The following is a 13,735-nucleotide window of genomic DNA, read 5'->3' as shown; positions in this document are numbered from 1 at the left end:
TTGGTGTGGATTCTATTCTGCACTGTGACAGATGTTGTGCATGGGGCACTGGTGATACCCTGTGACAGATGTTGATGGGACAATAGTACGCTGTGACAGATGTTGATGGGACAATGGTACACTTCGACAGATGTTGATGCGGCACTGGTGCATTGTGACAGATGTGCATGGGGATCTAGTTGTACCCTGTGACAGATGTTGATAGGACAATGGTACATATGGTAAATGTTGGCGGGGTAACTAATGCACTATGACAGATGTCGATGGGACAAAGGTGCAGTGACAAATGTTGATTGGGAACTGGTGCACTGTGACAGTAGTGCCTGAGGCACCAGAGGTACTCTGTGACAGATGTTGACAGGACAATGGTACTCTGTGACAAATGTTGATGGGGCACTGTGATACCTTGTGACAGATGCTGATGGGACAATGTTACACTGTGACAGATGTGCATGGGGCACTGGTAGTACCTTGTGACAGATGCTGATGGGGCACTGGTGGTACACTGGACTGATGTGCAAGGGGCACTGTGGTACCCTGTGACAAATGTTGATGGGGCACTGGTGCACTGCGACAGATGTGCATGGGGCACTGATGGTACACTGTGGCAGATGTGCATAGGGCACTGTGGGAACTGTGACAGATGTTGATGGGACATAACTGTTATATTCTTTCTATTTTATTCAATTGTTTTCTATTCTATTTAGTTTTTTTCTATTCTATTCTTTTGTATTTTCTATTCTATTATTTTCTATTATATTGTTATCTTTTCTATTCAAATTCATTCTTTTTGAAATTAGAATTTCGGTAGATAGTTATAATATACCATCTTAAGAAATTAGAATTTCGAATAGAATTAATTCAAATTTGAAAAAAATAGAATAGAAAATTAGAGAATAGGAAAGAATAGACTAGAAAAACAATAGAAGAGAACAGAATAAAATAAAAAAAAATATATAACCATCTTCTGAAACTCGAATTTCAAATAGAATGAATTTCAATAGAAAAGATTAGAATATAATAGGAAATAATAGAAAACCATATAATAGAATAGAATAGAAAAGAATAGAAAAACAATAGAACAGAATGGAATAAAATAGAAAGACTATATAACCATCTTCCGAAATGAGTTAATTTGATTTCGTATACATAATATTAGAATAGGATAGAAAATAATAGAAAATAATAGAATAGAAAATAGGAGAATAGAATAGAAAATCAATAGAATAAAATAGAAAGAATTAAACGGTTATATTCTATTTTATTCTATTCTACATTATTGGTTTTCTATTCTTTTCAATTCTATTCTCTTATTTTCTCTTCTATTTTTTTCTATTAATTTCTATTCTGATCTTTTATATTGAAATTGATTCTATTCGAAAGGCGAACTTCGAAGATGGTCATATTCTTTCTTTTTTTTTTTTTTTTTTTTTTTGTATAATCAATTTTTATTGAAAATAAAAGTGCAATAACAATCGACAAAAATACAAGAACAAAAGTATACAGGATGGATGGGCAGAGCACTGGCACAAGCATATAGAAAAAAAAAAGGACACAACATAACATCGAGGCGACTCGCCTCAAACCCCAGCTCACATCAGAGGAGCTGCTGAGTGGGATCGAAGACCCTCGGCCGGGGTCCGGCCGCTAAGTAACCAAAAACTGACGGGGCCGGGGCTCTCCCAGGCCTGGGCATTCGGCCCCAGTTGGCCCAACCCCAAACCCCGGAGGGGGCAGGGGAAGAGAGAGCCCGGACCACCAAACCAATCTACACACTATGGCCCACCACTCCAGCATCGAGGATCCCCATCCAGAGCATCAGAGAAGGGGGGGGAGGAAGCTTCGCCAGCCAGAAACAAAGAAAAAAGAGATAGAGAGAAGAAAAAAGGAAGGAGAGAAAGGAAAGGGAAAGAAAAAAGAAGGGGGGGGAAGGGGGGGGGGAAGAGGGAGGGGAGAAAGGGAACAGGGAGGTCCGCGCCTGGCGCCCACAACTCACACCACCGACAGGGTGAGAAATGTAGCTAGGTAGTAGGAACCTCCGAGGCCTGTTGGACTTGTCGGCGGAACTCAGGATCGGCCAGCGCCAAGAGGGCCACGTCCAGACTGGAGGACACAGGAAAAGAATTCGGGGCGTAAAAACGCCACTGGGACCAGGCAGCATCAAATTGTTCCTTGGCTCCCCTACAAGTCGCCAGCCACTCCTCAGCCTCCATAATCTCCTTCACCTTACGAAGCCAGTCTGCTTCACTAGGGACCCTGGAGGTCTTCCAATGGATCGGGATAAGGCGCTTAGCCACATTGAGCAAATGTGGGAGAGCGCTTCGTTTGTATTTCGGAATGGGCACCAGAGGGGCATGCAGGAGAAAAAGACCCGGGGAGTCCGGCAGGTCCACACCGGTGCCAGCCCGAATGTGTTGCCGAACCATATCCCAGAACGGGCGGAGCAAGGGGCACGACCACCAGACATGGAGGAGCGTCCCCCTCTGCCCACAGCCCCTCCAGCAGCCATCCGAGACCCCGGGGCAAAACCTGGCCAGAGTGGCTGGGACCCTATACCACCTAGTAAGCAGTTTGTAGTTATTCTCTTGCGTTTTTGAGTCTACCGAGCTAGAATGGGTCATGCGGTACATTCTATGGAGTTGTTCGGGGGAGAACTCCAGATCCAAGTCTCTCTCCCATGCCCGGATAAAGTAAGGCTTTGAGGGGGGCCTGGCCGACTCCAACAACTTATACAGAAAGGAAATTAGATGCGGCTGGGGGTCACGGGCCGCCCATAGACGCTCAAAGCCAGTAAGCTCGGTCCTGATCTGCGCCCGCTGACAAAGCGAGGCCACGAAATGGGACAGCTGTCGGTGCCTCCAGAAATCAAATGGAAAGCTCCCATAGCGATCACGTAGTGTCCCCAGGGGGACCAACTGCCCATCCGACCAGAAACGAGCCAAGCTGACCTCACCGTCGCTGGCCCAGGAGCCCAGAAACGATAGCCGCTCACCCGGGGAGAACCAAGGAAATCCCCCCACTGGAGCCAGCGGAGAAGTGGAAGGGGCCAGAGCCAAGGCCCCATTCAACCTATATATTCTTTCTTTTCTATTAAATTTTATTCTATTCTTTTTCCATTTTTTTATTTTCTTTTCTTTTATTATCTATTCTATTATTTTCTATTATTTTGGATTCCATTGTTTTGGATTCTATTCTAATCTTTTCTATTCAAAATCATATTTATTCTATTCGAAATTCCAATTTCAGGATATGGTTATATATTCTATTTTATTCTATTAAATTCTATCCTATTCTTTACTATTTCTTTATTTTTATTATTTTATATTCTTTTTTTATTGTATTTTTTTTAATTGATTTCTAATTTTTTCAAATTTGATTTTGATTTGAATTTTTTTTTTCAAATTAAATTCAAATTTGTTTCATAATTCGATTCAAATTTTGGTTCATTATTTTGGATTCATTTAAATTTGTTACTGTTGTAATTCAGTAATTCAGAACGTAATGAATTGCACATGTCTAGTCTGGCCCATCAGTTGTTTGCATTCCCTCCTCTGCACTGCAGCAGTATTGGCTGACACAGAGTAGTCAGTTCATGTGACCAGACTGGAGCAGGCTGAAAATAAGTAAGCATATGCATCTTTATTAGAGGTTAGTAAGCATTGGTGTTAGGAGGGGGAGGAAGAATTTGTAGGATTAGTTAGGTTATCCAAGATCTGCTGAAAAGCATTGTTCAGTTTTCTGTAGAGAATATTCTATATCCTGGAGGGCTTTTTTTTAATTAAGATATATTCCCTTCAAACAGAGCACTTTATGCTTAGTTCACCCTACTGCGACCTGAAAGTTGTATGACTTACGGTGCAACTTTCTGGTGATTTGCTGTTGACTTGAGTACTACTTGATGTGACTTTGAAGCGAGGGACAGGCTACATCGCAGGGAATGCCTGGGTAATCTTCCTGTAATGTTGGATCCAAATGGCATTAATATAGATGAGGATCTGACTTGGAGGCGACTTCCATTAAAGTCTATGGACACAAGTCATATAGAAATCGCCTTGAAGTAGTACAGGAACCATTTCTACAGTCGGAGCGACTTCAGTAGTGCTAATTAAGACAGCTTTCATTGACTAACACAGGATTTCACATGTCATGCGACTTGGGGTCTCACAAGTCGCATCCTAAGTTGCTGCAGTGTGATCCTAAAGGTGTCCCGTTTCATTTGTGAGATCTAATCTGTTCTTCTGTGTTTTGGTTTAGCTACACTTTAACCCCTTACTATTGACGTAACACATATATGCAATGTCAAGGAGATGGCTGTCTTTTGTGGAGCCAAATATATGCGGCATGTTTTTGTGGTGGGAAATTACTCAGCTGAGCTCCCCCCCCCCCCCCCCCCCCCACTGACAGCTCCTGGTCTTGGACCAACAGCAGGACTGGCTTTCATTTAGGTGATCACTGTTATAGCTAACCAGTGATTACTAGTTTTAGAATCCTCACCTGTATTTTTCCTCTGTGAGTAAAAAAATACTTTGCAAGCATTTCTCCTCACTAGAAGAGAAGTCTGATAAAATAAATGTCTGTTTAATAAATAAATAAAGACAGATCAAGGCTTGATCTAGTTTAGTAAATTTAGGTGGGATTAAAAAGTGAAATGCGCACTATTTCCTCTAGGCCCTGCTGTGGGCAAAAATAACAAATCATGCACACATACAGTATTTGGTATCCTTTCGCATGTCAAAAGTAAGAAGTCAGGAGAATTTATTTTAGTTTGTTTTTTTGGAAGTGAATCATGGAAATGGAAAGAAATACACTGTTAAAGATTTAAAAATGATTGGTTTTACTACTTTGGGCCAGTTTATTTAATACATCATTTGGAGATATTCATTCACTCATAGACCACCACACCTAGGCTCAATTTGTCCTAAATAAAAAAAAAAAAAAAAAAGTACAATTCACTGGAATACACATGGTAGCTGCAAATTTACAGTGCCTTGAAAAAAGTATTCATACCCTTTGAAATTTTCCACAGTTTGTCATGTTACAACTAGAAAATGTAAATGTATTTTATTGGGATTTTATGTGATAGACCAACACAAAGTGGAACATAATTGTGAAGTGAAAGGGAAATGATAAATGGTTTTCAACATTTTTTACAAATAACTATTTGAAAAGTGTGAGGTGCATTTGTATTCAGCCCCCCTTAATCAATACTTTGTAGAACCACCTTTCGCTGCAATTACAGCTGTAATTCTTTTTGGGTAAATCTCTACCAGCTTTGCACATTTAGAGAGTAAAATTTTTGCCCATTCTTCTTTGCAAAATAGCTCAAGCTCTGTCAGATTGGATGGAGAGCGTCTTTAAACAGCAATTTTCAAGTCTTGCCACAGATTCTCAATTAGATTTAGGTCTGGAGATTTACTGGGCTATTCTAACATATTAATATGCTTTGACCTAAACCATTCCATTGTAGCTCTGGCTGTATGTCTATGTTCTAAGATTGCCCGGTATTTGGCTCCCTCTATCTTCCCATCAATTTTGACTGGCTTCCCTGTCTCTGCTGAAGAAAAGCATCCCTACAACATGATGCTGCCACCACCATGTTTCACGGTGGAGATGGTGTGTTCAGGGTGATGTGCAGTGTTAGATTTCCACCACACATAGCTTTTTGCTTTTAGGCTAAAAAGTTCTATTTTGGTCTCATCTTACCAGAGCACCTTCTTCCACATGTTTGCTGTGTCCCCGCCCCCCCTCCCCCCACATGGCTTCTCGAAAATTGCAAATGGGACTTCTTATGCTTTTCTTTCAACAATAGCTTTCTTCTTGCCACTCTTCCATAAAGGCCAGATTTGTGGAGTGCACAACTACTAGTTGTCCTGTTGACAGATTCTCCCACTTGAGCTGTGGATCTCTGCAGCTCCTCCAGAGTTACCATGGGCCTCTTGGCTGCTTCTCTGATTAATGCTCTCCTTGCCCAGCCTGTCAGTTTAGGTGGACGGCCATGTCTTTGTAGGTTTGCCGTTGCTTTCCATTGTCGGATGATGGATTGAACATTGCTCCGTGAGATGTTCAAAGCTTAGGATATTTTTTCATAACTTAAACCTGTGTAGCACTGCCCCCTTGACGACTGCTGGAATGTGTACCTCGGGATCCCCTTGGGTTACCGTTAGCAACTGCAGCATGCACAATTTAACTCTTTTCTTCCTGGCTCAGTCAATAAACAGTCTAGCGGTTGTAGTTGTTTTTGTGTTTTTATTTTAAATGGGGATGGGAGAAGGGAAGAGTGGGATACTCCAGAATTGAACTATTCACAAAAAAGATGAGGACTCCTGTCTGTAGATGCAGCCAAGCTGCAGATTCACCTTGCCACTAGATGAACTTTAGGATTAAGTCTCTGAGTAGATGACTTGATTGAGTAACTATCTTCAGGGTACTCGTCTAGCACCCCCTTTCACTCCACCAGCTGACACCCGTCCTCTGACTATACTACTCCAGGGTGGCCCCCTCTCAGGTCAGGCCCTTAGACACGATCCCCTGTACTCATGATACTATTTTTCTAGGGTCTCCAGTGTCTCAACCCCTCCAGTCAGTTCTCCTGGACCTCTGGGTTCAGCTCCTTCCTTCTGGTCCACCAGGCCGACCTCCTGTGATCACGCACCAACTGCTACGGAGGAGGAGGCAGCCTCCACCCTCCTTCCGGAACTCTACTCACCAGCCAAAGACCCTGAGCACATGTGCTCCTGGCTTTTATACCACACCCCAGAATGCACCGAGACAACCAGTCTGTGCCATTCACTGATGCTGTATCAAAACCTGTGTACCAATTGGCCTGGTTTCCCTGCACTGTCTAATGTGCCTCCCTATTGGACCTGTGTGAAACACTCCCTAGACCAGATGAATCACACACTGAGCACCATGAGCAGACCTAACTCACAGATCCTGTTCTCTGTTAAGCAGAAAGCAATATAGAATTTGCCTGCTGCTCCTCTGATAGGCAGACAGAGCCAAAAACAATACTATCTCTCTAGCACCTACCTAGGAGGGTGCTACACCTGCTTTAAATTTCTCCACAACTTTATTCCTGACCTGTTTGGTGTGTTCCTTGGCCTTCATGATGCTGTTTGTTCACTAGGGTTCTCTAACAAATCTATGAGAGCTTCACAGAACAGCTGTATTTATACTGAGATTAAATTACACACAGGTGGCCTGTATTTACTAATTAGGTGCTTCTGAAGTCAATTGGTTTCACAATATTTTAGTTAGGGGTATCAGAGTAGAGGGGCCTAAATACAAATGCAAGCCACACTTTTCAGATATTTATTTGTACAAAATGTTGGAAACCATTTATCATTTTCCTTCCACTTTACAATTATGTGCCACTTTGTGTTGGTCTATCACATAAAATCCCAATAAACGACATTTACGTTTTTGCTTGTAGCATTAAAAAATGTGGAAAATTTAAAGGGGTATGAATACTTTTTCACTGCACTGTATGTACATTTATAAGTTGTTCTTACATAAGTTGCAACAGTAGGTTCAGACATTAGATTTGTTTTACCTTTTGTATTATAGGGGCTGTGTTAACTCATTAAGCTGAAATTCCTAACCTACTTTATTTTTCACAAAGCCTTAAAGCGCTTGAGAGGTTGGGAAGATGTCGATAGCGAAATCCAGGAAATATATCAAGAGGATCAGTCAGAAAAGGCAGAGGGGCGCCTGTCAGTCAAAAACTTGTGTTCGTTCCGTCCACTACGTTGGCAGCTCATCTCTGTCATTGTTTTGAATATGGGGCAGCAGTTGTCAGGAATCAATGCAGTGAGTGATGGAAATGTTACAACTTTTCTTGCAATCTGATCATTTTAGCCAATTCCCACTATTAAAGCTTCTTACATGCATGTTTTATGTCTTAGGCAGCCAACACAACCAACAGGTTGAGTGAAAAAAAAAATTATCCGATTCCCCCATCCACAAATTGGAGATGGACGGAGGAATCCTTCTTGCAGTGCTATTTTATTCTGACAGTGGGGAGCCGTCAAAATACAGTTGTCAGTGTTGCTGGCTATAGCCGGCGGCACTGATTGTTTGGGAAAAATCCAACAGACTAATTGTACACAAGTCTAATTGTGAACAACCAGCCTGCCCATACATGGATCGAAATTCAGCCGGTTCCTGCTGAACCAGCTGAACTCCAGTCCAAGTATGGGCGGCTTTTGAAGCCAGGCAAAACTGCCACATAAAAACCACAACACAATGAAGCTCTCAAAGATAAAATCAGATGAGTAAGGCCTCTTTCACACGGTCCGCATTCCATTGCGGACCGTGCTCTGCTCAGCGGGGATCGATCCGCCAATACCCGCTGAGCCGGCAGGTGACAGCTCCGTCTCCGCACACAGTGCGGAGAGGGAGGTGTCAGAGCCCCGCTGCTCTCTATGGTGAATCGGATGAGAGCGGACCACCTGTCCGCTCTCATCCGATCCCATCCGATCTGATCCCCTGGACAGATGGAAAATAGGGTTTCCATCCGTCCGGATTTCACGGACAGGATCGGATGCGGATGGCAGCGGGTGTCAGCGGACATGTCACCGCTGACATCCACTGCTCCATAGGACTGAATGGGGCATCCGATCAGATCTGCCTAAAAAACTGACAGGCGGATCTGATCGGAACGCCCGTGTGAAAGAGGCCTTACACATTTCTAGCTATTGTTTATCTCCCTTTCAGTTATATCTTCATGTCATTCAAATGCCAATACAGCTCAATTTAGATTAGATGCTTTTTATTATCAATATATTAACCACTTTAGCCCCAGACTATTTGGCTGCTCAATGACCAGGCCCTATTTTGCGATTCGGCACTGCGTGACTTTAATGGACAATTGCGCGGTCGTGCGACGCTGTACTCAATCAAATTGATGTCCTTTTTTTTCCCACAAATAGAGCTTTCTTTTGGTGGTATTTGAACACCTGTGCGATTTTTATTTATTTTTTATTTTTTGTGCTATAAACAAAAAAAGAGCGACAATTTTGAAAAAATAACAATATTTTTCACATTCTTTTATATGAAATTCTCCACAAAAAAAATGTAAACTTAAAATGTTTTAACATTTTAGGCCAATTTGTTTTCTGCTACATATTTTTGGTAAAAAAAAATTGCAATAAGCGTATTTTGTTTGGTTTGCGCAAAAGTTATTGCGTTTACTAACTATGGGAAAGATTTATGTCATTTTTATTGGTTTTTTTTTTTACTAGTAATGGCGGCGATCTGCGATTTTTTGCGGGACTGCGACATTGCGGCGGACAGATCAGACCCCTAACTGACATTTTTGACACTTCTGGGGGTACCAGTGACATTACTACAGTAATCAGTGCTAAAAATATGCACTGTTACTGTAAAAATCACACTAGCAGGGAAGGGGGTTAACAGTATGGGTGTTAAATGTGTCCCTAGGGGCGTGATTCTAACTGTCAGGGGGCGTGGTTTGTGAAGTCATCACAGAGACATGCGATCCTATATAGCAGGATCACATAGCCTCTGTGATCACTTCAGGGAGAATGACAGACGGCTGTGTTTACATCAGCCGCCTGTCCTTCTCTCTCAGCTGCGGGAGATTGCGAGTGGCCGGCGGCCATCGGAGCCACCTGTCACACGCACTGGCTCCCCGGCTGACGAGCAGGGTGTCACGGAACCATGAACCAGACGTACAACAACAGATAAGTGAAAATAAGACAGCTTTATTGAAAAACAAGCTATAAAGCAAAAGTCCAAACGGATGGCGAAACCGATGCAGAGTCTTTGCGAAGCCAGGGGTCAGGAAACAGCAGGGTAGTCAGACGAAGCCAGGATCAGGAACCAACAGGGTAGTCAGACGAAGCCAGGATCAGGAACCAACAGGGTAGTCAGACGAAGCCAGGAACAGGAACCAGAAGTAGCAGCAGTCTTAGTAGCATGTGAACACAGGAGGACCAAGCAGGGAACTGAAGCCACAGACCTCCTATATATATGAGCTAGGCATCCAGCTCCTCCCAGTGGGAAGGAGGAGCCGCAGGGTGGGAGGCTACAAGAAACCCAGAAACCAAGATGGCCGCCAGCACATGTCAAACGAAGGAGAACAGCAAGAAGGTAAGACCATGACAGTACCTCCCCCTCAAGGGCCCCTCCTCCGCGGAGTAAAGAACGGTTTCTGAGGGAAGCGTGCGTGGAAGGCTCGGAGCAAGGCAGGAGCATGGACATCTGCGGAGGGAACCCAGGAACGCTCCTCTGGACCATAACCACGCCAATGAACCAAAAACTGCACCCGACCGCGGACCAGGCGTGAGTCCAGGATATTGCTCACCTCATACTCCTCACGATTGCCCACTCGGACCGGACGAGGCCGAGGAACCGAGGAAGTGAAACGATTACACACCAGAGGCTTCAACAGGGAGACATGAAACACGTTGGAGATCCGCATGCCAGGAGGAAGCGCAAGGGCATAGGCTACCGGGTTTACCCTGCGAAGCACCCGGAAGGGACCAACAAAGCGAGGCGCCAGCTTGGGAGTGGGCACTCGAAGGTTGAGGTTGCGGGTGGACAACCATACACGGTCTCCGGCCTGGTAGGAAGGAGCAGGCGCTCGTCTGCGATCAGCCTGGAGTCTCTGGCGCTGCGCAGAGACCTCAAGGGACTTCTGGATCTGTACCCAAGAAGCACGTAGGACGGAAAGGTGATCCTCCACAGCCGGAATATCCTGGGGAGAGAATACCTCCGGTAACACGGCAGGTTGGAACCCATAGTTGGCCATGAAGGGAGAAGTCCCAGAGGAAGAGTTCACCGCCGTGTTCCTGGCAAACTCAGCCCAAGGCAGGAGGTCAACCCAATTGTCTTGGTGATCGGAGAAATAGCAACGAAGGAATTGCTCCAAGGCCTGATTGGATCGTTCTGCGGCCCCATTGGACTGAGGGTGGTAGGCCGAGGAGAAGGAGAGATGAATCCCCAACTGGGAGCAAAAGGCGCGCCAGAACCTGGACACAAACTGACTCCCCCGATCCGACACAATCTCCTTGGGCAAACCGTGCAACCGGAAGACCTCCCTGGCAAAAATCGTGGCCAACTCCTGTGCAGAGGGTAACTTCTTGAGAGGAACACAGTGACACATTTTGGAAAACCGATCCACAATCATGAGAATGACCGTATGGCCTCGGGATGCAGGGAGGTCCACAATGAAATCCATCCCCAGGTGTGACCATGGGCGCTCTCCGGTGGCTAAGGGTTGCAGAAGGCCCAACGGAAGGTGCCGAGGGGACTTACTCTGGGCACAAACGGAGCATGCCGCTACATATGCGGCGATGTCGGAACGTAGGGAAGGCCACCAGAACAGACGTGAAACAGCCCAGGACAGCTGATTCTTTCCAGGATGCCCCGCGGTCTTGGAGTTATGGTAGGTTCGCAACAACCGAGTGCGCAACTCCTCAGGCACAAAACATCTGCCGTTGGGTCTCCCAGAGGGAGCACCAGATTGAGCCGCCAAAATCTGCTCACCCAGGGGAGAGGTCAGGCTGGTGCGAATGGCAGCCAGGATCTGATTCGGAGGTATGACCGAAGTCGGAATCGACTCCTCCCTGGACAGGTCGGAGTACTGCCGTGATAAGGCATCAGCCCTGATGTTCTTGGAACCGGGTAGGTAGGAGACCACGTAATTAAAACGTGACAAGAACAGAGCCCATCTGGCCTGACGTGGTGTCAATCTCTTGGCCTCAGAGAGGTAGGTCAGATTCTTGTGGTCCATCAGGATGAGGACCGGAACCACCGAACCCTCGAGCAAGTGCCTCCATTCTTTAAGAGCCTGCACGATGGCCAATAACTCCCTGTCACCAATCTGGTAGTTGCACTCCGCGGAAGACAGTTTCCGGGAGTAAAACCCACAAGGAAGCAGAGGACCCTCTGGTGTTCTACGCTGAGACAGAAGGGCGCCTACTCCCGTCTCAGACGCGTCCACCTCGAGTACAAAGGGCAACCCAGGGTTGGGATGCGACAGAATCGGAGCCGACACAAAGGCGGACTTTAGAGCCTCAAAAGCTCGGATGGCCTCGGGCGGCCAGACCTGGGAATTACTGCCCTTCCTGGTCAGATCCGTGAGAGGCTTGGCTAGCATGGAAAAGTCCCTGATGAACTTCCGATAATAATTGGCGAAGCCCAAAAAGCGCTGCAGGGAGCGAAGACCACTGGGCTGGGGCCACTGTAAGACAGCCGAAACCTTCTCAGGATCCATGGAGAACCCCTCAGCGGAAATGATGTAACCTAAGAAGGTTACCTGGGATCGGTGAAATTCGCATTTCTCAAGCTTACCGAACAGCTTGTTCTCTCGTAACCGTTGCAACACTCGTTTGACATCCAGAATGTGGGTCTCCATGGACTCAGAATATACCAAGATGTCATCCAGGTAGACCACCACACACTGCTGCAACAGGTCACGGAAAACATCGTTGATGAATTCCTGAAAGACTGCGGGCGCATTGCACAGCCCAAAGGGCATAACCAAGGATTCATAATGACCGGTCCTGGTGTTAAACGCGGTCTTCCACTCATCGCCCACCTTGATCCTTACGAGGTTATATGCCGCCCTCAGGTCGAGTTTGGTAAAGACCGTGGCCCCTTTAAGGCGATCGAACAGCTCGGAAATCAAGGGTATCGGGTAAGCGTTCTTGATCGTGATGCGATTGAGACCCCTGTAATCGATGCAAGGCCTCAACTCACCGCCCTTCTTTTTCACAAAGAAAAATCCAGCCCCTGCCGGGGACGAGGATTTGCGAATGTGTCCACGTGAAAGCGCCTCCCTCACGTACTCCTCCATGGCCTCATTCTCCGCTACCGACAGTGGATAGACTTTGCCACGAGGAGGAACGGCACCAGATTGTAACTCGATGGCACAATCGTATGGGCGGTGCGGAGGTAGGGCAACCGCGCGCACCTTATCGAATACATCCCGGTACTCCTCGTATTCAGGGGGCAACAGAGAGTCCGAGGAAGTACACAGCAACTTGACAGGCCCATGGATGCAACTAGTCCCACACTGCGGTGACCACGAGAGGATCTCGGCCGATCTCCAATCGAAAATCGGATTATGCTTCTGGAGCCAGGGGTACCCCAAGACCACCGAGTAGTGTGGAGACGAAATAACCTGGAAGCAGACCGACTCTCTGTGGACGGCACCAATGGCTAACCCCACTGGAAGGGTCTCATGAGTCACGTGTGGCGGCAGAAGGGGTCTGCCGTCTATCGCCTCAAGAGCCAGAGGAGAACCTCGAGCCTGCAGAGGAATGGAATTGGCGGCAGCGAACACACTATCAATGAACAAACCACCAGCACCAGAGTCCACCAACGCCTGGGTCGTCACCGAGCCCCCGACCCAGGAAAGGACAACAGTGATCAGTGGTTTGTCAACACGGGAAACCGGGGACGAGGAGACTCCACCCAAGATCTGCCCCCGACAGGATCTCAGGTGCGAGCGTTTCCCTGGACGGTTCGGACATGCCAACCGAAAATGCCCACCGAGACCACAGTACATGCATCGGCCCTCGCGTCTCCGGAGTACCCTCTCCCCCTCGGACAGGCGAGCAAACCCCAGCTGCATGGGTTCACCCCCAGACAAGTCATCCCCAGGAGGCGTGGGAGGAGAGGGAGGCACGGGTGGGACAACAAAGGTAGGCGCCAATCTGTTAGGAGGCCTCCGCAGACTCTCCTTAAAGGAAGGTCTCTCCCTGAG

General features: G+C 46.4%; 1 protein-coding gene across 1 annotated transcript in view; it reads left to right on the top strand.

Annotated features, from left to right (window-relative positions):
- The window catches only part of SLC2A5 (solute carrier family 2 member 5), a 106,603-nt gene that overhangs the window by 62,595 nt on the left and 30,273 nt on the right, over positions 1-13,735 (top strand). The window contains exon 8 of the mRNA XM_082274287.1: positions 7,622-7,809. Within this exon, the coding sequence (XP_082130413.1) occupies positions 7,622-7,809 (188 nt within the window). The remainder of the gene's footprint in view (positions 1-7,621; positions 7,810-13,735) is intronic.

The sequence above is a fragment of the Pelophylax lessonae genome (assembly GCF_965119305.1).
Source record: "Pelophylax lessonae genome assembly, chromosome: 12".
NCBI classification, from domain to species: Eukaryota; Metazoa; Chordata; class Amphibia; order Anura; family Ranidae; genus Pelophylax; species Pelophylax lessonae.
Note: the sequence above shows the minus strand (reverse complement) of the source record. Positions and strands in the feature narration are given on the sequence as shown.